The 22,505-nt window shown below is 37.6% G+C and overlaps 5 protein-coding genes across 5 annotated transcripts; 1 reads left to right on the top strand and 4 right to left on the bottom strand.

The window, feature by feature from the left end:
* Positions 1-229: 229 nt before the first annotated feature.
* Positions 230-3,039, bottom strand: LOC116295830 (calcipressin-2). Its single transcript, XM_031703785.2, has 3 exons — positions 2,705-3,039; positions 2,287-2,460; positions 230-985 (listed from the first exon to the last, which is right to left on the bottom strand). Exons 1-3 carry the CDS (start codon positions 2,849-2,851, stop codon positions 638-640), a joined length of 669 nt encoding a protein of 222 aa, XP_031559645.1. The 5' UTR covers positions 2,852-3,039; the 3' UTR covers positions 230-637.
* Positions 3,040-3,413: 374 nt separating this feature from the next.
* LOC116295828 (protein C-mannosyl-transferase DPY19L3) lies at positions 3,414-10,421 on the bottom strand. The gene is made up of 15 exons (XM_089038320.1): positions 10,118-10,421; positions 9,041-9,131; positions 8,657-8,778; positions 8,386-8,531; positions 8,184-8,307; positions 7,847-7,981; positions 7,230-7,361; positions 6,949-7,053; positions 6,389-6,462; positions 5,895-6,053; positions 5,504-5,753; positions 5,334-5,390; positions 4,951-5,033; positions 4,456-4,588; positions 3,414-4,045 (listed from the first exon to the last, which is right to left on the bottom strand). Exons 1-15 carry the CDS (start codon positions 10,346-10,348, stop codon positions 3,740-3,742), a joined length of 2,148 nt encoding a protein of 715 aa, XP_088894446.1. The 5' UTR covers positions 10,349-10,421; the 3' UTR covers positions 3,414-3,739.
* A 631-nt stretch (positions 10,422-11,052) lies between these two features.
* On the top strand, positions 11,053-17,308 carry LOC116295826 (coiled-coil domain-containing protein 174). Its single transcript, XM_031703780.2, has 11 exons — positions 11,053-11,102; positions 11,190-11,285; positions 11,544-11,656; positions 12,043-12,101; positions 12,213-12,283; positions 12,780-12,862; positions 12,938-13,036; positions 13,382-13,512; positions 13,698-13,792; positions 13,936-14,260; positions 14,403-17,308. The coding sequence occupies exons 1-11, from the start codon at positions 11,064-11,066 to the stop codon at positions 14,540-14,542; spliced, it is 1,251 nt and encodes a 416-aa protein (XP_031559640.2). The 5' UTR covers positions 11,053-11,063; the 3' UTR covers positions 14,543-17,308.
* LOC116295827 (uncharacterized) lies at positions 15,350-18,838 on the bottom strand. The gene is made up of 8 exons (XM_031703781.2): positions 18,639-18,838; positions 17,797-18,012; positions 17,656-17,721; positions 17,533-17,574; positions 17,310-17,363; positions 16,980-17,081; positions 16,422-16,685; positions 15,350-15,804 (listed from the first exon to the last, which is right to left on the bottom strand). Exons 1-8 carry the CDS (start codon positions 18,750-18,752, stop codon positions 15,505-15,507), a joined length of 1,158 nt encoding a protein of 385 aa, XP_031559641.2. The 5' UTR covers positions 18,753-18,838; the 3' UTR covers positions 15,350-15,504.
* Positions 18,839-20,186: 1,348 nt separating this feature from the next.
* Positions 20,187-21,196, bottom strand: LOC116295829 (beta-2 adrenergic receptor-like). Its single transcript, XM_031703784.2, has one exon. It carries the CDS (start codon positions 21,170-21,172, stop codon positions 20,255-20,257), a length of 918 nt encoding a protein of 305 aa, XP_031559644.2. The 5' UTR covers positions 21,173-21,196; the 3' UTR covers positions 20,187-20,254.
* Between the last annotated feature and the right edge of the window lie 1,309 nt (positions 21,197-22,505).

The raw sequence follows: 22,505 nt of genomic DNA, 5'->3' as shown, positions 1-22,505 counted from the left end.
AGCAAACACTAGAGTACAAACACTAAATGTGTGCAACATAAATATCACTAAATAGTACTGTTATCTCATGCTTATTCTATTGTTTTCTTTTGTTTAATTAGTGCTATTAACTACTAAATAGTGATAACTATTTCACGCATTTAGTATTTGTACTCTAATACAGTAGTTTTAACAAGTTATCATATAATATTCACATTCATTCACATAAAATATTCACTGCTAACAACAGTAACTTTGCTAAGATTTTTTTTATTGGTACTGATGGGTTGCAAGCATTCTCAAGGGAGTCAAAAGACAAAAACATGGCAGCCATTGTGGTGCTATTAACAACTGATGCTAATGAGAAATCTTTTTTTCAAATGGCAACAACATGGCCGCAATGACGTAATGTGCAATCGAAGAATACCATAACTGGCAAGTCTTTTAAGACAATGGTAAGATCTTTCAGACATCTCTAGGCTGTAGCCATTCCTAACCATGAAGTTTCAATTGGAAGCCTCTAAATTTTTGAGATGAGTTTAAATAACTTCAAAATTCAATCCATCCTGTTAAGAACTCTGTATGTTTTATAAGTCTTGTAACAGGATGTTACACTAGTATTCTGCAATATACATCAAAATCTATGACAATTATATCATTAGCTATAATTATTGGGTCGGCGTGTCTGTACAGCTTCTCTTGGTAAGCATTTCAATGGATGGAATGGTTTCTCTCCATCTTCATCCATAACTTCAACTTCCTCCTCCTCATCACACAAATGAACAACAATACTAGGAGCATCGGTATCAGGGGGGTGCAACTCATATGGCTCAGATTTGTCTAGGGCTGCTACTGCCGTAAGTAGGTCGTAATTGATTATAGGACTTGCTTCATGTGTTTGTTCCCAGCCAACTGGAGGAGATGGTGGTGGAGATATGAGAAACTGCTTTGTTAAGGGAGGAGGTTTAAGCTGCGATGATTCACCACTAGATGAACATGGATTACTCTGATACAAAGAAGACATAATTATCGTCAAACTTTTAAAATTGTTTTGAACTTTGAAACAACCTTTAGGTCGATCTACGTCAGGGCACGGCTAACTCGCAGGTCAAATTGGATTTAGGTGATTGGGTTTTGTAGAAGAAGGACAACTGGAGAACAAGCCCTGAATCAAAGGAGAGGCTTGTGATGCTAATGGGCAGATTTAGATACCCACCCCAGAATGTAGGAAATAAGATTTCTGAAAATCATCTTATTTTTCAAAATTCCCTTGCAACTTTATATGCCCTCTGAGATCTTGTCTGGTTTTATTTTGCATAGCCGTCTAACTCAAAGTCTAACTAAACTTTTTCCAGCTCTCCCTTTTTTTCATATTCCTGGATCCACCCTTGATGCCAAGTTTAGGAATTGATTCCAAGACCAACCCAGAGGTGTGAGAGTGTGTGTACATGTACTAATGCTATGCTACCCTTGATTCCTTTAAAGGTAAGGTTGTCATGGTGATGCACCTTAACCTCATTACATCATCACAACATATATCAAACCAATCACATGCATCTGGTCATTTCTCATTGATCCAATCAGAATGTGTGATGCATCAATATCAAGATTGCGGCATCATGGTATGAACATAGTCTGAGTTTTTCTAATAAATTCAAAATTCTGCTCTAGTGCAAAACTAGTTTCAAAATATTTAGAAGAAAGTTTACTAGCAATTGTCCTATTTCACTATGACGTCACATCAAAACAATCTATTGCTTAAACGCAAAGGATCATGGTCGTCGGAGGGGGTCAAATCAACGCAAATTCACCGAAAATTGTTCTAAAACCCATATCAATCCATGAAGAGAAGTAGAATAGCCAGCAAATGCTCAGAATATTTTTTTAGTACATATTAACACACATTATATCTGAAGAAAACCAGGCCATTTTATTAGATTAAACCGGTTTCGACAGGAGCAAATTTTGTTGAATTTTCTATTGGAGTTGGCAATTCTATCCCCCACATAAACAAGCAGTGACGTCATAGTGAAATAGGGCAATTGAATATTTTAATAGACCTATCCTGAATTCGCTTGACTGGTCACAAAACAATGGTTTCAAGTCGAGGTTGAACTTGATGAATAAAAGAATCAAGTTCAGTCTCAACTTCAAACCACTGTTTCATGGTCAGTCAAGTAAATTCGGGATTGCTAGTAAGCTTTCTTTTAGAATAGTGCATAAAAAGTGGTAAATGGCATAGTACAGTTGCAGGTACAGTTCTCAATAGAATATAAGAGAGCTTACATATAGGCAGAGACAATTTACCTGTACAAAGTAGACCCCTAGTTCAGTCCCTCTATATTTACATCCATGCAGAACAAGCTTTGCTTCACTAGCAAGTTCACTGCTACTAAACGTAACTCTGACACGACGGAAGCTCTTAAAGTATGATACTGTAGCTGCTTCATCAAATGCCAGGAACAGCTGGTTGAACTCGACCTGGAAAAGCGTCATAAAAGCGACAAGATATCAAAGTAAGCTAATTTTAATTAATATGGTGTAATAGAATATTTTATTGTAATAGTAGTAATTTTGAGGGGACATATAACTACGAGTATCGTGTTATGAGAGAAAAGGGTAATGAGGTATTTTAATATCAGTCGTGCAAGATTTGTTGACTGATCGACTGTCAGACATGCCACACAAAACAAACTCAAATATTCATCGCTTTTCAAGAGCTCACCTTTAAATCTTGGTTTTCAAACACAGTGCTAGGTACATTAGTAATAGATAAGCAGCAGGATTCGTTGTGATATTCAGGTACAAAGTCAACATCTTCAGTCATTTCTGTGTCTTGAACATCGTCAGCCATTTTGTCTTCAATCTTCATATGGACTCGAAGTTTTATCGCTCTTGCGAAATATGGAGCGAAAATAATACTGATAAGACTAGAGATATACACAAACGATGATTTATGATCGACTCTTAACGATTATTAAGGATCATAGTCAGATTTACTCTCAAAATCCGTGTAATTCTCTCAAAAATACTAAACGATGAAATATAAATAGTACAGCTGTCAAACTGAGGACTACGCGGCTATGACGATAGAGGAGGCGTGGGGACGAGGGTACGCGTACCGAGGCACGGATCTCAGACGCAGGTCAAATGGTCTTTGAATTTAAAACACTGGAACAAAATTATTGAGATAGCAACATTTAGAGTTTTTACAGCAAGAGCAATATGTGGGAGAAAAGGTACTACTAGAAAGGGATATCCCTCCCTCTATAAAAACCAAGACTACTTCGAGTAATGTTAGCATTTTCAACAATAAATGCGCTACCTTGTCGGTGCTTTTGAAGGGAAAACCAGGTACATGGAAGGGGTAATTGACGAACAAATGATATTTCTTTATTTAAATAGACTTTGTATTAGAAAAGAAATTAATACTGTTCTGCAAATTATATTTATTTATAGTTATAATTCTAACAAACTAGAGGTTGAGGGAGGGTGTCTCACCAAGAACCAAATAGAAATTACAATTTTTGGAAGAAAGTTTAGACAGGAAGAAAGGGCGATTAAGAGTCAAGCACCCAGTGAAACTATTATTATACGTTTATTACTGCCTTACTTATTACTCTCTTCGTGTTGCGCAAACGTTTTCATGTTTTCTTTACATTACTGAGCATTTTGCTATTCTCTAAAATATAGAAACCCACTACGCACCAAAACTAGTATGGCTAGCTAATATACAGGCCGCAGACGTTTACAACAGCCGTCATAACACTTTATACAAATAGAAAGTTCGGTTCTCAAAAACCTTCCTAAAGTATCGAGCAAAATTCTTTTGATCGTATTTTATGGCTTCACAAAAACGAGGAACGTTAGTAAATGTCAAGCCTGGCTCTGGTTGGCCACCTTCAATCACGTGACCATTATCCATGTCTAAAATATCTTTGAGTTTGCAGCCTGAAGGCTGACGGGAGAAGCATATGCTGTTTTCCAATATGACGTAGTCGGCGCCGTGTTTCTTCAGTATTGAGTGGGCTTCCTGTGGTTTTCTGCGTGCGTAAACTTGATAAACCTGCAGTGAAACGTCAGTAAAGTGAATTCAAAGCTCATGTTACCACAGCCAATTAAATCAAGGCCTAGTTCATGCGTATTGACCTTACGTCCGGCACACTAAAACGATCGAAAACGCATGCATTTGAAAAGACTCCCCAGAGTGGAGACGTTTGAAAACAGAGGCCTATTGTAGTATCGCATTAGTGTGGACCGGCGAAAACGGAGGCTTTTGAAAACGCTGACGTCATTCACACCGGTATATCTGTTTTTTCTTTCCTGCATGCGCAGATGATGGTGTCGTATCTGCGTTTTTGATCGTTCTAGTGCGAACGCTATGAAAACGCAAGTGTTGATGCTGAGCTTTCGATGCGTTTTCGGTGAGACACTGGTGTTCATGAACGCATTAAAGCAAAGTATAGAAAACTTTACCTGTTTTGTTCTCTCCCTGAGGAACTTGTTCTCATAATGAGGATGGTTGGTGATGTGTCTGTCCGTACACAGCTTCACAGCAGCCAGAAGCTGCATGCTGCCAGTAAATGATGAACCAGGGGGTGTTTCAGCTCTGCGGCATGTCAATCACATCAAACACAAAACATTATTTACAAGCTAGTTCGAGTATCAAGATCTTGGGCTAATCTAAGTCGATAGGGGATGAATAACTCGCAGCGTGTGCTGTGGTTGGAGTATAAGTTGAAAGGGAGTTACTGTTGTGGAGCTTGATTTGTGTAATTTTATCTTGATTTCAGGCCAGTGAACTACTGCTACTTTAATAGAGCAGACGTTGTATGACTGTGAAAATATACCGTGCCGTGCAGTGTTAGTGTCTTTGCAATTGATTGGATGAATAGTGATATCATCTTGATTGATACCAGTCTATCGCTTGTCTTTCTGAGATGCAAAGGGACTAAACCTTATCTAATATACCTTATCCAGTTCATCAGCTGTACTGTATCGGGATCGTGGAACTCCTTCAGTTCTGCGAGCTCCTGAAGAGCTTTGGGTAGTCGCTGAAAAACAATTAGTAACTTAAATGATCCTAAATCCTTAATCTACTAAGTATTCATCGATAGACAATGGTGGCAGACTCTCTCGTTCAAGGTCTTAGCGGTCGTAGGTTTAGTTGGACAAATTTAACAATTCTTGGGTTGCATTACGTCATAGCCGCCATGTTGGTTGACTATAGCTTCTCTTGTTAGATCAACCAACATGGCGGCTGATTCATTGTTATTTATATCTCGAGGGATTTTGAGTCATGTTGTTGCACCACAAGTATAAGTTAGTGTTATTAAAAAGAAATTATTCCCTACCAGGCTGAGCAGTAAGGCTATCAAGATTGCAGGTACGGAGTGACTCAGTACTTTATTCTGTTGAAAAAAAAAATCTTCATAAATCATCAATCTTAGTTTTTAGAATGAAAGTATTTGAAACAAGGAGGCATAGGAAAGACAAAAGCGAGTGTTTCCATAGTAACACTTACAATAGCTGGTTTAATACCAATCTTGCTCATGAGGAATCTCCAGAATCCTTGATGACAGAACACGCCAGCCGCATACATACACATGTGTGGTGTCCACAGAAACTTGAAGCGTAGAGTCGATACGGCCATGATACCAAAGAGAACAGTCTGGATAGTGTTGTAGACCAATTCTGGCTGATCATTCAGATCCAGGGAGGGGAGGGCGGACTTTGGGGCTTTCGTAATTTTATCTTTGTCGTCATCATTTTTGCTTGGGAAAAAGCAGACGCCACAGAATAAATAAATAAATATAGTAATAAAATAATGAGTTTGTAGGATTTTGCAGACACGGTTTCTGAGATCATTCTATTGCCTGGTAATGAAAAAGAAGATTCTTGGTTACAATCCTTACCTCCAGTTAGAGAAAACAGTATAGGCCAGAATTTGCAGCACAATAACCAGAGATATGATGTAACAAGGAAAGACAACGCCTTTAGTGAGTCTAGGGTACGTATCCAAGGGCAACATTTGAAAAGCAGCTTCGCAAAGATACAGCAATCCATCGAAATCCCTAAAAAGACGAGCAATAGAGATTTATCGATGCGTTGTCTTATTCCTTATGGTATTTGCTAAGGATGGAAGGAATTTTGGCTCTACTGAGGAATGGTATAAAATAAAGAGTCCTGAGAAACTACACGCGCACATGCAAGCAGGAAAAGGGCGCACAAATTCGCGCAGAGTTCAAGTAGTATTCGGTACCCTGTTTCTCAAATGGTTTCAAGCTTAGGCCAATCATAACGCAAGAAAACGCAAACTATCCAATTACATCCTTGAACGCGGAAGCCATTTGAGAGTGTATGCTTCTCATCCACGTGCCAATTAGTAAGGCTTGACCTTTACACTGACCTTCCGATGTCAAAACCTAACTTGGCTTTTACGAACTTGAAAATGTGTTCATCGGACTCCACCCGCATGACAACCTAGAAATAGTAACATCAAACAGTTGGTATCCTCCCAATAGACCTATTCAGCTTGTATTGGCGTTGTGTTTTCCCATTTTAGACCATGTGTCATCCTCCAGAGAATAAGAATCTTCTTAAGCGTTTCTTTTAGACAAAGAAACAATACTCAAGGTAATGACACGTGGTCTGAAATGGAAAAATCATGACCAAATTGAGTGAGTGTGGGTTCATTCCTTCTATCCTTCCTTCCTTCTTTCCTTCCTAGCTTTCTTGCTTCTTTGCTTCCATGCTTCCTTGCTTCCTTGCTTCCTTGCTTCCTTGCTTCCTTGCTTCCTTGCTTCCTTGCTTCCTTGCTTCCTTGCTTCCTTGCTTCCTTGCTTCCTTGCTTCCTTGCTTCCTTGCTTCCTTGCTTCCTTGCTTCCTTGCTTCCTTGCTTCCTTACTTTATCCATTATTTCTAGATTCACTCTTTATTTTTTATTGCCTGCCCGTCTTCCATACACACCTTGATGACAGTACTGATACCCATCATTAGAACAAGCACTGATACGATGTGCAACAACAGTCTGAACGCCTTTACAACAAAAGAACTAGCACAAGGATTGTCTTCCTAGAAAAAAAGCAAATAAAACAAGTTTTTATTCAAGTATTTCTGCAGGAACAAGTTTTCCATTTCTTTTTGTGACAAAATGTTGCTCAATGATTCCATCACGACATGGAATGAAATATTTAGATAAAAATTCTCCATGTCACTTATTTATCTGGTGAAAATGAATACACGCTTACCTGGAAAGCCATAAGCAACAGAGCACTGATACAGAAAGACAAGGCAAGGGAACAAAGCATCATGTCATTGATAAACATCAGCAGACAAACGCTTGTAATAGAAAATATAACAGACAAGTACAGATTTCTGATCTGAAAAAGGAGAAAAACAGTGAAACAATTTGACCACTGATTTATAACAAAAAACGTGTATCCAATGATTGATTATGATGATGATGGTGGTGATGATGATGATGGTAATGGTGATGATAATGGTGATGATGGTGATGATGGCAATGATGATTATGATGATTATGGTGGTGATGGTGATGATAATGGTGATGATAGTGATGATAGTGATGATGGCAATGATGATTATGATGATGATGGTGGTGATGGTGTTCATGATGGTAATGATGATGGTGATGATGGTAAGGATTGATGATTGATGTTGGTAGTGATGGCAATGGTGATGATAATGATAAAGGTGTTGATGATGATGGCATGGTAGTGAAGATAATAATGACTGATGATGATGGTGATGCAGATTCTGATTAATGATGATGATGACAAAATATTATGACAATAATTGTATGGTGATGATAACAGTGTACTGTATATAGGAACAATATACCAACCTTTGTTTTTGGAGCAAAGCCCAGTGCATAAACTCCAAAGAAGGTCATGCTCTGCAGCAACAAGATAAACTGCGCAAATTGCCAGACAAGCGTGAAGAAAAACGTGCAGCAGAATATGAAGAAAATGCATATCACCTGAGGATATATTGTACCAGATAGTTAGAAAACTCTGAAAACATTACATGGATCGATGAACAGGTTTATAATAAAGGATAGCTATATCCAGTAGATATTACATTGGTCGTCAAACTACATAGTTCTATTTAAGAAACTGTCCTTCCTGGTCAATTCTTACCACAGACTTTCTATGCTTCTACTTTCATCTTATGAAATTTACCTCGGCTGTTTTTGAGATATCTCTTTTCAGGTAATAAGTTATGAATGCAATTTGGGAAAATAAGAATGGAAAGCCAAAGCTTTCACGGAGTGGCATGGTGAAGGAAATCCTGGTTGTGTCATGCCTAAAAATTAAGGAAACAAAAGATTAAACTTTTAATATGAAAGCAAGACATTATATGTATTTTCTCACATATACTCACCTGTTAAAGATAAAAAAGCATGTTGCTAGGAGACCAGCTAAGAATGAACCACTCAGTATCCATGACGATACAAACAAAGCAACCATGTATAATCCATGAAGACCAAATATGGTGTCAATGTAAAAATAAACATATTCATAAGTATCCTACAAAAAAGAAGACATGGGTTACCTTTGGTATTTCTCCACAGGATGCCCAAAAGATTGGCTTTTTACATAAAAGATTTTATGAGGGAAAAAGAGTCGTCATTGCTAGTAACAAATTTACATACCTGAAAAGGTAAGATTCTGTATAGTACAGCCAGAATAACCTCTTGGTAAACATTAAATCGTTCCAAAATATTAATAGTTCTTAGATGTTCTGTGGCATTATCATGGGTAAGATCATAAAGCCCTAGAAAAAAATACTGCGTTACTAATACTGTGTTACTAGATAAAAATACTGTGAATATAGTATATGCAATACTCAAAATTATTATTAACCAAACACTGCGATAATCTTTATTTTGAAAATTAATAATTTTGATTCAGAAACAATCAATATATTAAAACTTGTATAAGAATATATCTCTAGTAAAAAAAGTAGTCAAGTGGCTTCTTTTTTTAACGAGATATTTCATTGATTGGCTTTCATTCAATATTTACTTCAAATATACCTTGCGATATTGTTGGTGCCAATACCAGTTGCTTGTAATATGAAAAATACAAGCCAGACTCTGTACGAAATGATATTTCACGTTTTATTTGCTGTAAGAAACCAAAGTAAACAAACAACAATCACTTTGACATGTAATTTAACCTGTGCTACCATAGCAACCAGTCTCACAATGAAGTATCAAATATATCAAAGTATATATTTTTTCTATCATCATATTTTATATAAAATTGAAGTTAAAACTAGGCAATAGTATGTAATATTTCAGTAGATTATAAATGATGTACACTTTTGGCATACAAATTACATTTCTACAATAATTAAGATGACTTATATCCTCTATTATGTCTTTACAGCTGTGATATTCACATCAAAATATAATTGTCCCACATTTTCACATAATAAGCTAATCATTCCTTTCAGTGGAACAGTAACCTAATATCTAGCAAATTTGGTGATGGAAATAGATTGAGATAAAAGACAACAGAAGCTTATAGGATCTATTGTTAATTTTGTAAATTAAAAACAAACACCAGCTATGGGATTTACTTGTCAGAAGCCGTTGTACCGTTATGTAAATAATATAACTTCACTTTGTTAATAGCTGTTTATTAATTTTGAGCTTCTCTTCCTCAGCCAAAGCCTCTCGTATTAAATTGAAGAGTTATAAGCCCCCTCAGATCAAGAAATTACAGAAATATCAAATATTTTAAAGAACGATCAAAATTTAGCTAGTAAGAATTAATAACGATTAGAAGGTCAAAAGAAGTACTGTGATAATGTCAACATTGAACCAGCAGTGTATAATGAACGATTAAAATTAAGATCCGTGGAGTTTTTCATAGAAACCGATTTATAGAAGACTGAATTTAAAAAATAGGATGATTTTTTGCACTTATCGTATTCAACAAATCAGACTTTTTTCTTTACTATTACTCTTTTTGGTTCTATAAGCTTTTATATATAAAATAAATAACATCTTGTTATCATATATAGCGGATATTATTATGTCACATCCTTTGATCACCTTATGGGGTTAAAAAATTTACCCAGTTTAAATTCACTATTCACTACTTACCCCGATATTGGAGAACCACATATCGTTCTCGTGCAATTCTTTAATGTACAGAGCATATTTGTAGCCTACAGCAACCGCGATCAGCAAACCAAACACAACCTCAAGTACAGCTAGGAGATTTATGTATCTACCATGTCCTGCCTTGTTGATTTTGGTGCTATCTGATTCAACATTTTCTTTTTTGTGATTATTATTTTGAGCTCCGATCTTTCGTCTTCTAACTTCACTCATAGTGAATTGTGCAAATTCATAGAAATGTAGTTGTTCTGTAGACTCACAAACTGGTAAAGGTGAGTCGTATAGCACCAGGTGATATATTAATAACAATGTCAACCTGTTGCGCATGCGTGGTACTTACCTCTCACAACATCACACGTGGCGCAAAGACAGTTATGCTTCGAGATATATTTTTCGAGATATCAACTTTCTATTTCTTAGAAAAAAAGTAATACATTTTGATACTCCAGGCTGTCAATGAAACACGTAAAGGGGCCATAAGGGGAGCTAAAAATACCAGGTTTCCATAGCAACGTTATAGTAACTTAACCATGGTATTTGGCGCCACTGGTTGTTTCGCTATATTTGGCCTTCATACATATATCAAAAAGTGACGCGCTTTGCTAAGATATTTTTATATAGATTTGTTTTTTGTTTATTGCAACTTTCTATACTCACACTGTCGATTGAATGCATCGCTTTGCTAGTAAGTTGTTTAAGGTCACGTGAGAGAGGCTACAGACTGTTGAAGGCTTTATCAAGCCTCTTAAACACACTGTAGGAAACGTAGGAGAACTAGCCTTTCAATACAATATTCCTTAAAATAACAATTAAATAAATAAATCCGGAATATTTTCCGGAAGTGACCCTAACATCTTTCTACCCACAATACAATGCGAGTGTCTTTTGCAAATAACAGCTGGTCAGCGGATTTCCAAAACAAAACAAGATGGCGACCAAGAAAGTGTTGGAAGTTGATGAGACTTCGGTAAATCTATTTTACAAATCCTGTTTTCTTTTATCTTTGATAGAAAATTACAATAGTTTTAGCTTCTGCTGTATTTTGTTATTATAGATAGTAGATTTGAAGGCTGAGTTGTTTCGAAAAGAGCGGCAGTTTCGTAAGGACAGTGGAGCAGCTAAGACGAGCAGATCAGCTGATATCAAAAAGGTTTAAGAGAAAAACATTAATTTATTTTATCCATCATTTCCTTCTAAATACTGGTTCATATACTGACCTTCAATTTTATGTAAGTTTTCATTATTGCGCAATTTTCCCTACAAATTCGCTTTAGGAATTTTTACATTGATGGACTCTCGTCTATAATATATTCCCCTCAAAAAGCCTATGCATCCAGTGAAAGCTCCATAACCGCCTTTCTTGTAATATTTGAAAGCCAAACAAATGTCTTTTTTTCTTGCATGTTAGAAACCTCCAGTATGGAGCAAGCAACCCAAGAATACCACATCCCAGGTCAGAACACGACAAACACAAGTGAATGATGGTCCGACAGAAGATGAAAAGTCTTTACAGAAATCAAGGTGACTATTACTTGCACTTCTACTTCAGTTTCTACTCCTATTTCTATTGATTCCCCCCCTCCCCCCCCCTCCCCAAAAATAGGCCACACTGTAGGGGAAAGGAACTATGTTGAGGGGAACAGATGGTTGCTCCTCATTCTGGGTTTTGGTTTGTTGGTTGGTTGATTTGGGGCTCTTGTGATTTAATATACATACTATCTGCCCTATCCTCTCCATTTTTTGCCTCAAGCATAATATTCCTATTCCAAAATCAGTGCCAGTACTTACTTATCCTCTTTGCTCCTTCTTAGACATAAGATGAGGCACAGATCTTTCCATACTGCTGCCAGTACTGACATTATTAATTATTGCTTATCTTCTCTGTTCACACCCTGATATTGTTGCAGGCAAATGCTTGAAGCAAAAGCAGCTCTGTATGAAAAAATGGCCAAGGGGGAAATTGAAGGTAATTCAACATCTGTACTGGGTTCATAACCTTTTTCTGAGTTTGATAAAAGGGATGCATTCTGGTCTAGCTTGGGTAAAAACATTATAACATATATGTTGTAATCTACAGATAACGAGGAGGAATCAGAATCAGGAGAAGGAAGATTCTTGGTTGACTTTCATAAAAAAATTTATAATGAGGTATATATAATGTGATGTTATTGACCTTCCTTTAGTAAGCGAGGTGGTGTGTTTTGGTAATGTACTACATGCCGCACACCACTAGATGAATCAAGGGTGGTATAGCAATAAAATGTTCTGAGGCATCACATGTAACAGGGCTCAAAATAGCAGCCTGCCAATCGCCAAATGACAGGTTAAATTTCAGGTTTGGCAGGCAAAAATAACAATGGGCTGCAAAATGAATAATAAAATGGCTTTCAATTTTTACTGGAATGACCTCCTTTTACCATGTTCCTTTACTATGGCAGGCTAATAAAAATCCTATTTCAATCCCTGTGAAAGCAAAGTTTGTAAGGTTTCTCCCTTGATTTGAGAATTTTTCTCTGGGTTCTCCAGATTTTCCCCATTCACAAACAACCCTAACAAGCAAAAATCTAATGCTATCTATAAGTTAGCCACACCCTGAAGATATTTTTACTTTGTAATTTGTGGAATATTTTATAACTATTTACAGGTAAAAAGACAGGAAGGTGATGAAGAGGATAGCGAAGACATTGGCCCCCCTACCCCACCCCCCTCATGTCCAGAAGAAGAATGGTAATAGCTAGGATAGATACTGTACATAGATACTGTACTGGGAAAATTATTCAATAGTGGATTAATTTGTTATAGGGTTGATTATGTTGATTCGCTTGGCCGTTCAAGGAAATGTCTCAGGAAAGATTTAAAGGAGCTACAAGAAAGAGACAGAGAACTGCTTCCAAGAAAAAGGTTTTCAAAAAGTCTTATCTTACTCATTTTTCATTTGCCTTTTCAAGGCGACCCGAGTTCGAGTCCTGCCTGGCTCGGTGTTGTATGTGAGTAGAGTTTCTAGTTAGTTTCTTCCTGTGCTTTGAGGGTTTTTATCCGGGTCCTCTGGTTTTTCTCCCTCAAAAAAAATCACCTCCTAAATTTTAATTCGATTATGGAACGAGGGCCACAGGTTCGTTAGCCACTGGCTATTATGTGCTACCCTCGTAAAATACAAGGAAAGTTGCTTTCATTTTTTTCAATGATTCTGTTCATTATTAGTACATTTTAAATTCCTTGTTGAATGATATTAATTCATAATATCAGCCCTAGTCCACCAACTTTATTATCTGACGACATGAGAAGAGAAATAATGAGAAATAAATGGGAAAAAGAAGAAGAGGAAGCTAGAAACCAACCTGTTGGCCCAACACATTACCAAAATATCCAGTTTGATGGTAAGTTGATATGAGATTGGAGAAAGGTTAGGATTCGCTTTAATTGCTTCTAGGCTAGTCGTTGAAGTGAATTAGAAAATAATTTTTAACTCAGCATTGCATAGGAAATCAATCTGTTTAGTAGTATAATAATATCAGAATTTTCCCTTATTTTTACTCATTTGTTTATTTGTTTTTCTCGGCAGAGGTCCGCAACCATGGAGTTGGATATTATCAGTTTTCCAAGGTCGAAGAAGAACGTCAAAAACAAATGGAAACATTAAAAAAGCTAAGAGAAGAGGTGACTATACAAATACAATATTTCCCATTTTATGTTGAGATTATCTTTTGGTGTTGTCTAATTGTATATCAACAGTTTCAATTTTTTTGTCTTGCAATGTTTTCTAATCTTCATTTTGACTGTAATATTTGGGCATCGTCTAGACTCTAGACCAAAGATCACGCATTGAGAAGATCAAGGACAGACGCAAGGCAGCATTAGAAGCACGACTTGCTAAAGTTCGTGCGAGGAAAAAAATGAAAACAGGTGAAGATGCTGGAGACGGGGATGTGCCTTCATCGACAGAGGATAAAGATAGTGTAGAAAACGAAAATAAAAATGAAGAAGAAATAGAAAATAAAGAGGAAAAAGAAATGAAAACACAAGTGAGAAAACCAGTTGATAACGCTGATGAGGAGTTTGAACAGGATGAGGGAAAAAAGGCCAATAGGAAGAAACAGCTACCGGAATGGGCTCAACACAAGATAGGTACTTATGTCTTTTGTTTTGTTTTTATTTCTCTTTTCCTTCAACTCCCTCCCTCCCTCTCTTCCATCTACACTTTTTTTTTTTTTTTTCCAGAAAGTGCTGTAAAAAATTCACAATATGAAAACGCTTCTTTTTTTTCCAGCCCAACCTGATATAGCAACTACTTATTTGAAGAGGAGAAGAGAGGAAAGAACTGAAGATTTCACTCCCCCTTCATTTTACTACGAGGCAACAAACAATGACTCCAAACAAGAAGCTGGTAAAAAAACCTTGGAAGGGTAATAAGGGACAAAGATTGTCTACCCAGAAGGATGATAGTATGTCCAGTTATACTGAAACAAGAACAGTGGATGATACAACACAAGGGATGCAAGAAGTAACAAACAATGATAATGTAATACCACAATATCCACACTACACTCCCCCTCCAGGGAATTTTTCCTTTCAACAACCGCCGCAAAGCCAAAACTATCCGCCATTACCCCTCCCCCCACAGGAAAACCATCCTTACCCACCTCCCTTCGTTCCTCCATTCCCCCCTCCTCAGTATTATGGGACGATGCCTCCACCTCCGCTCCAACCTTCATGGTTAGCTCCACCTCCTTGGCAACAGTTTCCAGGGCAACAGGCTGACCAAAATCAGGAGATCTTACAAATAACTGGTAACAAAGTTTCGTTGTCGAAAGAAAAGTCTTCTGAATCCGAGCAAACAAAGTACGAATTCTCCTTAAATGAAAACCAAAAAATTGAAACCTCAACCCATGCCTCCACGTCGAGTGTCATGACGTCAGACCGTAACGTAGCAACAACAAAGACAAATCAAATCGTTGCTGACTTCGTCTCGAGTCTTCGTCCTAAATCCTGATGAACGGTTCGTTCATTGGGGATTGGACAATAATGCAAGAAATTGGTTTTCTATTGGTTGATATGGGCCACCATGTCTCTGATTGGTTATCTAAATGTTTAACAATCATAAATACACATGCCATTGTGATAACTTGTAGAATTGTTTATTGTAATCCAGCAACACCATCAGACTATAGTAGAACAAGATTATTAAACAAGGAAAAGAAAATTATGGACACTAAATGAAATCTAGCATTTGTTTAATCGAAACGTTACAAATATCGATATGCGGGATATATTATTCGTAATGACTGCTGGTAACCACGTGATTATTGTGAATGCTAATATTAATCACGTGATATACTGGGGCCTGTTGTCATAGATACAAACAACTTGGTCTAGTTAGTCGGGCACTCCCAGTAATGTATTATACAATATATCTTACTGGGCGGTCTATGATAGCGTCGCCGAGAGAAGAATCGTTTGCGGGTGCCCCAACGTATTCTCTTTGTACCAAGTGATGACCTTTTGTCATCATCATCATCATCATCATCATCATCATCGCCGAAATTGCCTTCACTCAAGCTATTATCATTGTATCGAGTACATTCACATGTATATGGGGATGTTGCCATTGGGACTAGCTTGTTAATCGTTCTGCCTTCTGATGAACATGTGACGCCCACTAACACGTGACCCTGTTAAGTAAAAGCAACAAGTGTTTCGTTAACTCAGAACGTGGTCTCTAGAAACTCTCCAACTTCTTTCCCTGTTCCACCATTCAGGTTATAAACACAAATTTCGTTAAGGATATAAAGAAAAGGGAAATGTGGGCTACTGATAAGTATTAACTGTGAATTGAATGGATAGAAAAGTGGTGAACCACAGTTCTATCCATTCAATATTCACACATTACATATAGTGGCATGATGAACCCAACAAAAATGACCGCTCGCCAACAGGATTGGCTTCATAGCTCAGTTGGTAGAGCATCGCACCGGCATCGCATAATTTTTTCAGGTCTTTCTTTACAGCGTTCGCTTAGATCGCTTATTCACTGAGATTATCAACACTCTAACATGATAAGTATTAACGGCATCATATCACGTCACGTTACATCATGTCTACCCGTGTGCAGCCAATCACAAAGCTGATGCGATCAGAATACACGAACACGAAACGCGTACATCATTAGCTCATCAAATCAGAAAACTTAAATACAACACGTTAAATATTTACTCAACCAATCAGAATGCTGTAATACGACATACCAACGGGTTCTTCTCAATATTATAATCATTCGTGTGTTACTTACAGGGCTTGGTTCTGGGATCCCGATCACATCAACTTTTCCTGTATTTCCCATGCTTTTAGTTTCACGATGCTTGCATCCCCTTAAGGCACTTATTCCACTTTCTCCCTGTGGTCCTCTTGGTCCTCTGTTCCCTTTTCGTCCTTTTGGTCCTCGTTGTCCCTGCGGACCTTGAGGGCCCATTTCACCTTTAGACCCCTGGCTGCCACGTGGTCCTTGTTCTCCTTGGGGTCCCGGAGGCCCAGGGATTCGACTGTCATTGACGATCTGTTGTTAAACGAAACAAATTGACAATTGGGTGATGTGGGGGAGGGGGGTAGGGTCAGGGTCAGCCAAAGCTTTTCCAAGCACCCCTCCCGCCCATAAAATAACACTTAGGCTAAAGTCAGGTCGTGTGAGCCACCAATTCAGTTGTTACATGCAGGTATTTTGGGGGAGGGGAGGAAGGTGTGATTTGTTGAGGTAAGAAAGAGTCATCCTCTACCCCATAGAAAATCCTGAATGTACTCCAGAAAGGGTTGCGCAAGGTATCAATCATTGTTGACTGTCGATGTTTTTTACCTTGATGGCGGTTGACAGCTCGAAGAAGTCTTGATTAGCCCTCAGTTTTACTTGATTTAATTCATTTATCAAAGTAGTAACCACTTTTTCATTCGCAGTAATCTGGTGGGATAAAACTATACCATATCAAATATTGCGAGCATTTAATCTGAGTATCTACATAACCGAGCATCTGATTCGATTTCCAACAGATGTCTTGAATTCATTCTCGTGGCCAGAGCTTCTCCTTTATCAGCTTCCGGGATGGTCTGAATACGAGTAGTTAAATTTTAGTTGTTGGGAATACTATATTAGATATGACAAATTAAAGGTGTCTGTGCATGCTTTTACCTTGTTGTTGAGAGTATTGTACTTTTTGTCTATTGTTTCTTGAGCGAGACGAACCTGTTCAAGGAGAAATATAGTTGGTATGTACTGGTTATAGCGGTCACAATGCTATGGAAACAGCGCATGCGCAGAAAGTCATTCGATAGGCAAGATACGATACATGTAGCTTTATTTAATTGATCGGAAACGCTGTCCAATCGCACACTACATACGGGCCGATTCGTACCTGATCTTTAAGGCTCGCAATATCTTGGGTAATTGTATCAAGCTGCAAAAAAATGAACACATTTAAAACGCGAAAACCAATAATTATTATTAAGCATTATCAATAATGATAGATAGTTCTTACTAGATGTTGGTCACAGACTCCTGGCGGTCCACGCGGTCCTTGAGGTCCTGGTATTCCTTGGTCACCCTGTGGTTATCAGAAACATTACATATCACCATGGATACGAGTGATTACTTTATTCGATTCTGTCAAGATTCTCACCTTTTCTCCTCGGGCTCCTTGTTTTCCATCTGTTCCATTTCGTCCATCGACACCGGGTGCACCGTTTAACCCGGGTGATCCCGGAGGTCCCATAGGGCCTACGATACTCTGTCCATCTTTTCCATCTTTACCGTCCTTTCCATTTGTACCGTTAACGCAAACACAATCAGAACATTCCCCACTACCATCGTCAATTAACGGCTCGTCACTCACAAACTGAAGTAAAAAGGAAACGAATGAAAGTTAAAATCAAACAGCAGCACTTCTGTTTACTCCGGAATATTTGGCTCTTTCACCAGGAAAACGATGGCACAATCTCGACTCGTCATAGGTACGTTCTCTTCTCTTCTCTTCTCTTCTCTTCTCTTCTCTTCTCTTCTCTTCTCTTCTCTTCTCTTCTCTTCTCTTCTCTTCTCTTCTCTTCTCTTCTCTTCTCTTCTCTTCTCTTTTCTTTTCTTTTCTTCTCTTCTCTTCTTATCCACCCCCTTCTCTTCTCATCCATCCCCTTATCTTCTCATCCATCCCCTTCTCTTCTCATCCATCCCCTTCTCTTCTCATCCATCCCCTTCTCTTACCCTCTTTTCTTTTCATTTTTATTCTAACCAGAAACCTCTGACGTACAGGTGGTAGAATATAACGTTTCAGGAAAACAACTCAAATACACCTGCCTGGTACTCATTCTTCCTGAGATCAATTTCTGCAAATTTGTACCTTTCTTTTCAATCAATATGATTCTTACTACACACTATAAGACCTGATAAGCCAGGAATACGATAAAAGATATACAGACACATGTACTGCCTAAAAAAATATCTCGTTATTAGTTCATTCAGTTTACTTACTCTTTCCACAGTTAGAATTCGATTGTTTTGGGGTTTTCCATTCGCATGAATTTGGACAAAGACACTAGATAAAAGAACTAGAAGAGAAAAATGGCCCAACATGTACACTGCCATATTAGCAGTAGCAGCAGCAGCAGTAGCAGTTACTATAACCCTAGCTTGACTATCAATGACTTGAAGTGATTCTCGAAGCAGCCCGTTGGAGTTTGCTTAATGTAGAGATGAATAAAAACGTTGTGCAAACATGGCTGTAACTTTCATTAATATAGTGTTAATTAAATATCATTTGTTATGTTAGTATTCCCACGACCGTACCGGGTTAATGATAATGTATTTACTCAAGGCTTGTATTGTGTTGAAATCTCTTTATGTAGAACGGAAATTATCATTTGTAGTACTTTGGACCATATTGGGTTATGTCCAATTCAGTCGAAACCATTCCTGATAGCTTTTCTATATTTCTTTCTTTGTCTCGGAACATTAAATCTTCATCTTAGAGAAAATGAAAAAAAAATTCTTAAAAAAGCTTAGCTTAATAGATGAACTTGAGTTAACGCAGTTCTATGAACAGAACTCGAACAAATTTTAGTATCAATTTATTTAACCATTAATTTTTTTGTCATGTCTTTTAATACCAATTTGTTAACAGCTCTCTAAGCGGCCATTTTGGTGTTTTATCTAGTCTATTTTGCTAGCTAATGGAGAAGGATGGAACCGTCAGATTAAATCGGAACAGGTCTATGTATTTTATTTTCTAATCAAAACAACTGTCTTCAAACAAACAACTGACTCTCTATTTTGGCGTGACGTTTATTTCCTTGTCTTCCAGCTTTCGGAACTCGGTCGTCAACAGTAAAACGTTTTTAACCCTACTTATTTAGGTTCAATTGAACTTGGTATTAATTTTTTTTTTTCTAGCGAAGAAGTTTGACTTCTAACTACCTTTGATATTTTTTCCCATAAAACCTTGCGCGTCCCTGGTAATGACGTCAGAGGGGTTGCTAAGTAACCATTGATAACCATTAGGAAAGACTACTAATATAAGGTTAAGATGAACTTTGTTCGATTTGATTTAGCTTGATTTATTACTTTGATATATCATATACTCATAAAACCTTTCGCGTCTCTAGTAATAACGTCAGAGGGGTTGCTAGGTAACCTCTGAGCGAACGAAAACAGGATAGAAGAAAGATGGCTTGTCAAAAAGGACTTTAAGTTAATATGGCACTAAATTAGGATTTCAAGTTGCTATATATTCTTTTAGATGTCTAGCACTGTGTGGGGTTTTGAAAATAAGTTGACCACCAACGCTGCCTCCAGTAACGAGAATAATCGATACTAATAGCTTTTAATCTAATTAACTCGAATATTCTTTTCTTTTAAGCTTTTTCTTCCTAAATTTTAGATTTTTTTTTTTTTTTTTACTCGCTTAATATCTCTTAGTTACAGTCAAAACGTTGGCGACCATACTATGGCCAATACAGGATATATTTTCTTCCAACTAGCCTCCAATATAAGCCCGTATTGGCGGCTCCAAATCGTAATAACTTATAAATATTGAATTTTATTGGATCAATGTACAATTTCAGTTGTGCTTTTAGGTTTCTTGTTACACTTCAAAGTCGACGGTCCCTCAAAATGTCCATTAATGCATTTCGAACCGCTCTGATTCTCCAAAACAGAATAAATGGGTTCAAACTGGAGTTCATGTACAAGAGTGTCTTTGCCCACACCATCAATACGTAACGTAAATTCAGAGAAGTTTTAACAATGATACTAAATAAACGAACAGCAATGTACGGCAAGTAGCAGATGATGAACGCTCCGATGATGTACGAGGCAGTTTTCATCGCTTTTCTTTCGCGTTTCTGGTTCTTTGCAAATTCTGGTGGGATTTGAGCGGTGATTTGGTTTTGATGTCTGTTGGCTATGCGTAGCATATGTATGTAGAGGACTACAACGACACAGAAGGACAGAAAGAATGAAATGATTAATAGTAAACCGAAGTGTTTACCATGCGATAATAAGAACAGCCTTAAGATTGCCAACGCCGACCAGATTAGCAACACCATAGAGATCAAAGCTGCGATTCTCTTCTTGGTGGCTAAGGCACGGTACCTGTATGGCTGAGAAATAGACATGCACCGATCGATTGTTACGAGAATCGAGATATATGATGAACAAAGACCACATAAAAACTGTGAAACATCGTAAAGAACAAACACATCACAAGAGGACGTGTGTTTAATTAGGAACTGAGTATTGACTAGCGTAAACATTGGTTGCACTGTCATCCCAGTCAGGAGATCTGTGGCCGCCAAACTTCCTAGAAGCATGTTCGGGATTGTTCGTAGCTTCTTTCTGAACAACAAAACGAACAGGATAAGTGCGTTGCCAGTGATCGCAGGAACTGCGGTTATCGCGTTCAAGACAGAATTATACGTAAGAGTTGTTTTTTGGTATGATGATAATTCGACAAAATATGGCATTCGTACGAGGCAATTCTCCTCATCGAATAGTGAAGAGTTATTCATCGTGATTCTTTTGAGCAATCCGTTCTCCCAATTAATGCTTTCTTAGGATCTTGGAAAGTTTCTTCAAGATCTGAATTATTCCGTTCTAATATCTTACGAAAGTTTGTTTGATGACAAAATTAATACGCTTTTTCAAAACCTACAGTTTTCCACCAGCGCTGATCAGTAGCAGGGTGTTTTCTTCAGCTCGCCTTAGCTCGTAACTATATATTGGACTACAGTCGAGAGTTGTAAGTGGCCAAGGACTGCCCAATACTTAATCTTAAACGCGCAGTAAAAAAAAAGTGACGTTTGCTTCAAAGTTTTTATGTAACATATAAAGAGACGAGAGTGGTTTTGTTAAGTTTCTAGTAGCTCATTTAGATATAATAACGTAAATGTTAACGGCTAATCAAACGTCCCTTGAGTTCATGATGTTAAGATATAGTCAAGGGTTTATTGCAAAAGCATATGAGCAGATGGAAGACGTATTTAGACCAAGAAAAACAAGAGAACACTTACGGGCAGAATGAAAGCGTGTTAGAAGAGTGTTGAAAACGTCCTTGGGGAGGATCAAAAAAAGAAAACGCTTAGCCGAGCCGAATGAAAGCGTGTTAGAAGAGTGTTGAAAACACTTGAAAGAATGAAAGAAATGAAAGCGTGTTACAATAAATTAGGAGAAAGATTGTCTTAAACTGCGCATGCGTGCATTGCCATCAAGCACTTCTAGAGTCTTATTCTTCTAAGCCTGTGTTCTTCCTGGTCAGTGGATATTTCTACCATGACTATTGTATTTATGATAACTGGAAAATTCTGAATAAACTCTGCTAAAAGAGAAACAATGGAGAAACAAAACCGATACGCAGAGGAATGAAACAACAAAGTGGCAATGGAAAAACACTCACAACAATGGAAGTGTTTTTTCCCTGGGAAACTTAATTCTTTCTCATGTACAACAATTTAGACCAGATGCCGGCAATTGCTCCTTTTTCCTGGTGTGGCTGCCATCACGTGGTCGTACAAAGCCTCCATCATTATATTTAGTTTCTAGATTTAATGAGAATGAATACCTTGACCAACGTGGTTTATTTACTCTGACTATCGGGACTAAGAATTGCAAGACCTCGAGACTGACCAATAGACCGTTTTCTCAAGGTTGCGTGCGCATCCAACTTGACGGGCCACAAAACTGAAGAAAACTCAAATTCAGTAAAATTGAGAAGACAGTTTTATATTTAAAGAGGGGAATAATCAAGTTCATGAATTGTTATCGTAAAAAAATTCATAGCAATGTATTATATTATATGTACGTATTCTGGTATCGTTGCCCGTCAAGTTCATTAAATTTGGATGC

Source organism: Actinia tenebrosa, unplaced genomic scaffold, assembly GCF_029948245.1.
Source record: "Actinia tenebrosa isolate PJP-AT-01 unplaced genomic scaffold, QUT_ActTen_1.0 PGA_scaffold5__44_contigs__length_20552954, whole genome shotgun sequence".
Taxonomy (NCBI): domain Eukaryota; kingdom Metazoa; phylum Cnidaria; class Anthozoa; order Actiniaria; family Actiniidae; genus Actinia; species Actinia tenebrosa.
Note: the sequence above shows the minus strand (reverse complement) of the source record. Positions and strands in the feature narration are given on the sequence as shown.

What these genes read in the sequence shown, in the direction of transcription:
- LOC116295826 (XM_031703780.2), top strand. Translation starts at nt 11,064, where the DNA reads ATGGCGACCAAGAAAGTGTTGGAAGTTGATGAGACTTCG. An exon ending in GATCAGCTGATATCAAAAAG is followed by an intron (nt 11,286 to 11,543) that starts GTTTAAGAGAAA and finishes CTTGCATGTTAG; the next exon opens with AAACCTCCAGTATGGAGCAA. An exon ending in TCATGTCCAGAAGAAGAATG is followed by an intron (nt 12,863 to 12,937) that starts GTAATAGCTAGG and finishes AATTTGTTATAG; the next exon opens with GGTTGATTATGTTGATTCGC.
- LOC116295828 (XM_089038320.1), bottom strand. Translation starts at nt 10,348, where the DNA reads ATGAGTGAAGTTAGAAGACGAAAGATCGGAGCTCAAAATAATAATCAC. An exon ending in ACAGAATCTTACCTTTTCAG is followed by an intron (nt 8,532 to 8,656) that starts GTATGTAAATTT and finishes TCTTTTTTGTAG; the next exon opens with GATACTTATGAATATGTTTA. An exon ending in TGCTTTTTTATCTTTAACAG is followed by an intron (nt 8,308 to 8,385) that starts GTGAGTATATGT and finishes CTTAATTTTTAG; the next exon opens with GCATGACACAACCAGGATTT.
- LOC116295827 (XM_031703781.2), bottom strand. Translation starts at nt 18,752, where the DNA reads ATGGCAGTGTACATGTTGGGCCATTTTTCTCTTCTAGTTCTTTTATCT. An exon ending in GAGTCTGTGACCAACATCTA is followed by an intron (nt 17,575 to 17,655) that starts GTAAGAACTATC and finishes ATTTTTTTGCAG; the next exon opens with CTTGATACAATTACCCAAGA. An exon ending in TTGCGAGCCTTAAAGATCAG is followed by an intron (nt 17,364 to 17,532) that starts GTACGAATCGGC and finishes CTCCTTGAACAG; the next exon opens with GTTCGTCTCGCTCAAGAAAC.
- LOC116295830 (XM_031703785.2), bottom strand. Translation starts at nt 2,851, where the DNA reads ATGAAGATTGAAGACAAAATGGCTGACGATGTTCAAGACACAGAAATG. An exon ending in TTGAAAACCAAGATTTAAAG is followed by an intron (nt 2,461 to 2,704) that starts GTGAGCTCTTGA and finishes ACGCTTTTCCAG; the next exon opens with GTCGAGTTCAACCAGCTGTT. An exon ending in TAGGGGTCTACTTTGTACAG is followed by an intron (nt 986 to 2,286) that starts GTAAATTGTCTC and finishes TCTTTGTATCAG; the next exon opens with AGTAATCCATGTTCATCTAG.
- LOC116295829 (XM_031703784.2), bottom strand. Translation starts at nt 21,172, where the DNA reads ATGAATAACTCTTCACTATTCGATGAGGAGAATTGCCTCGTACGAATG.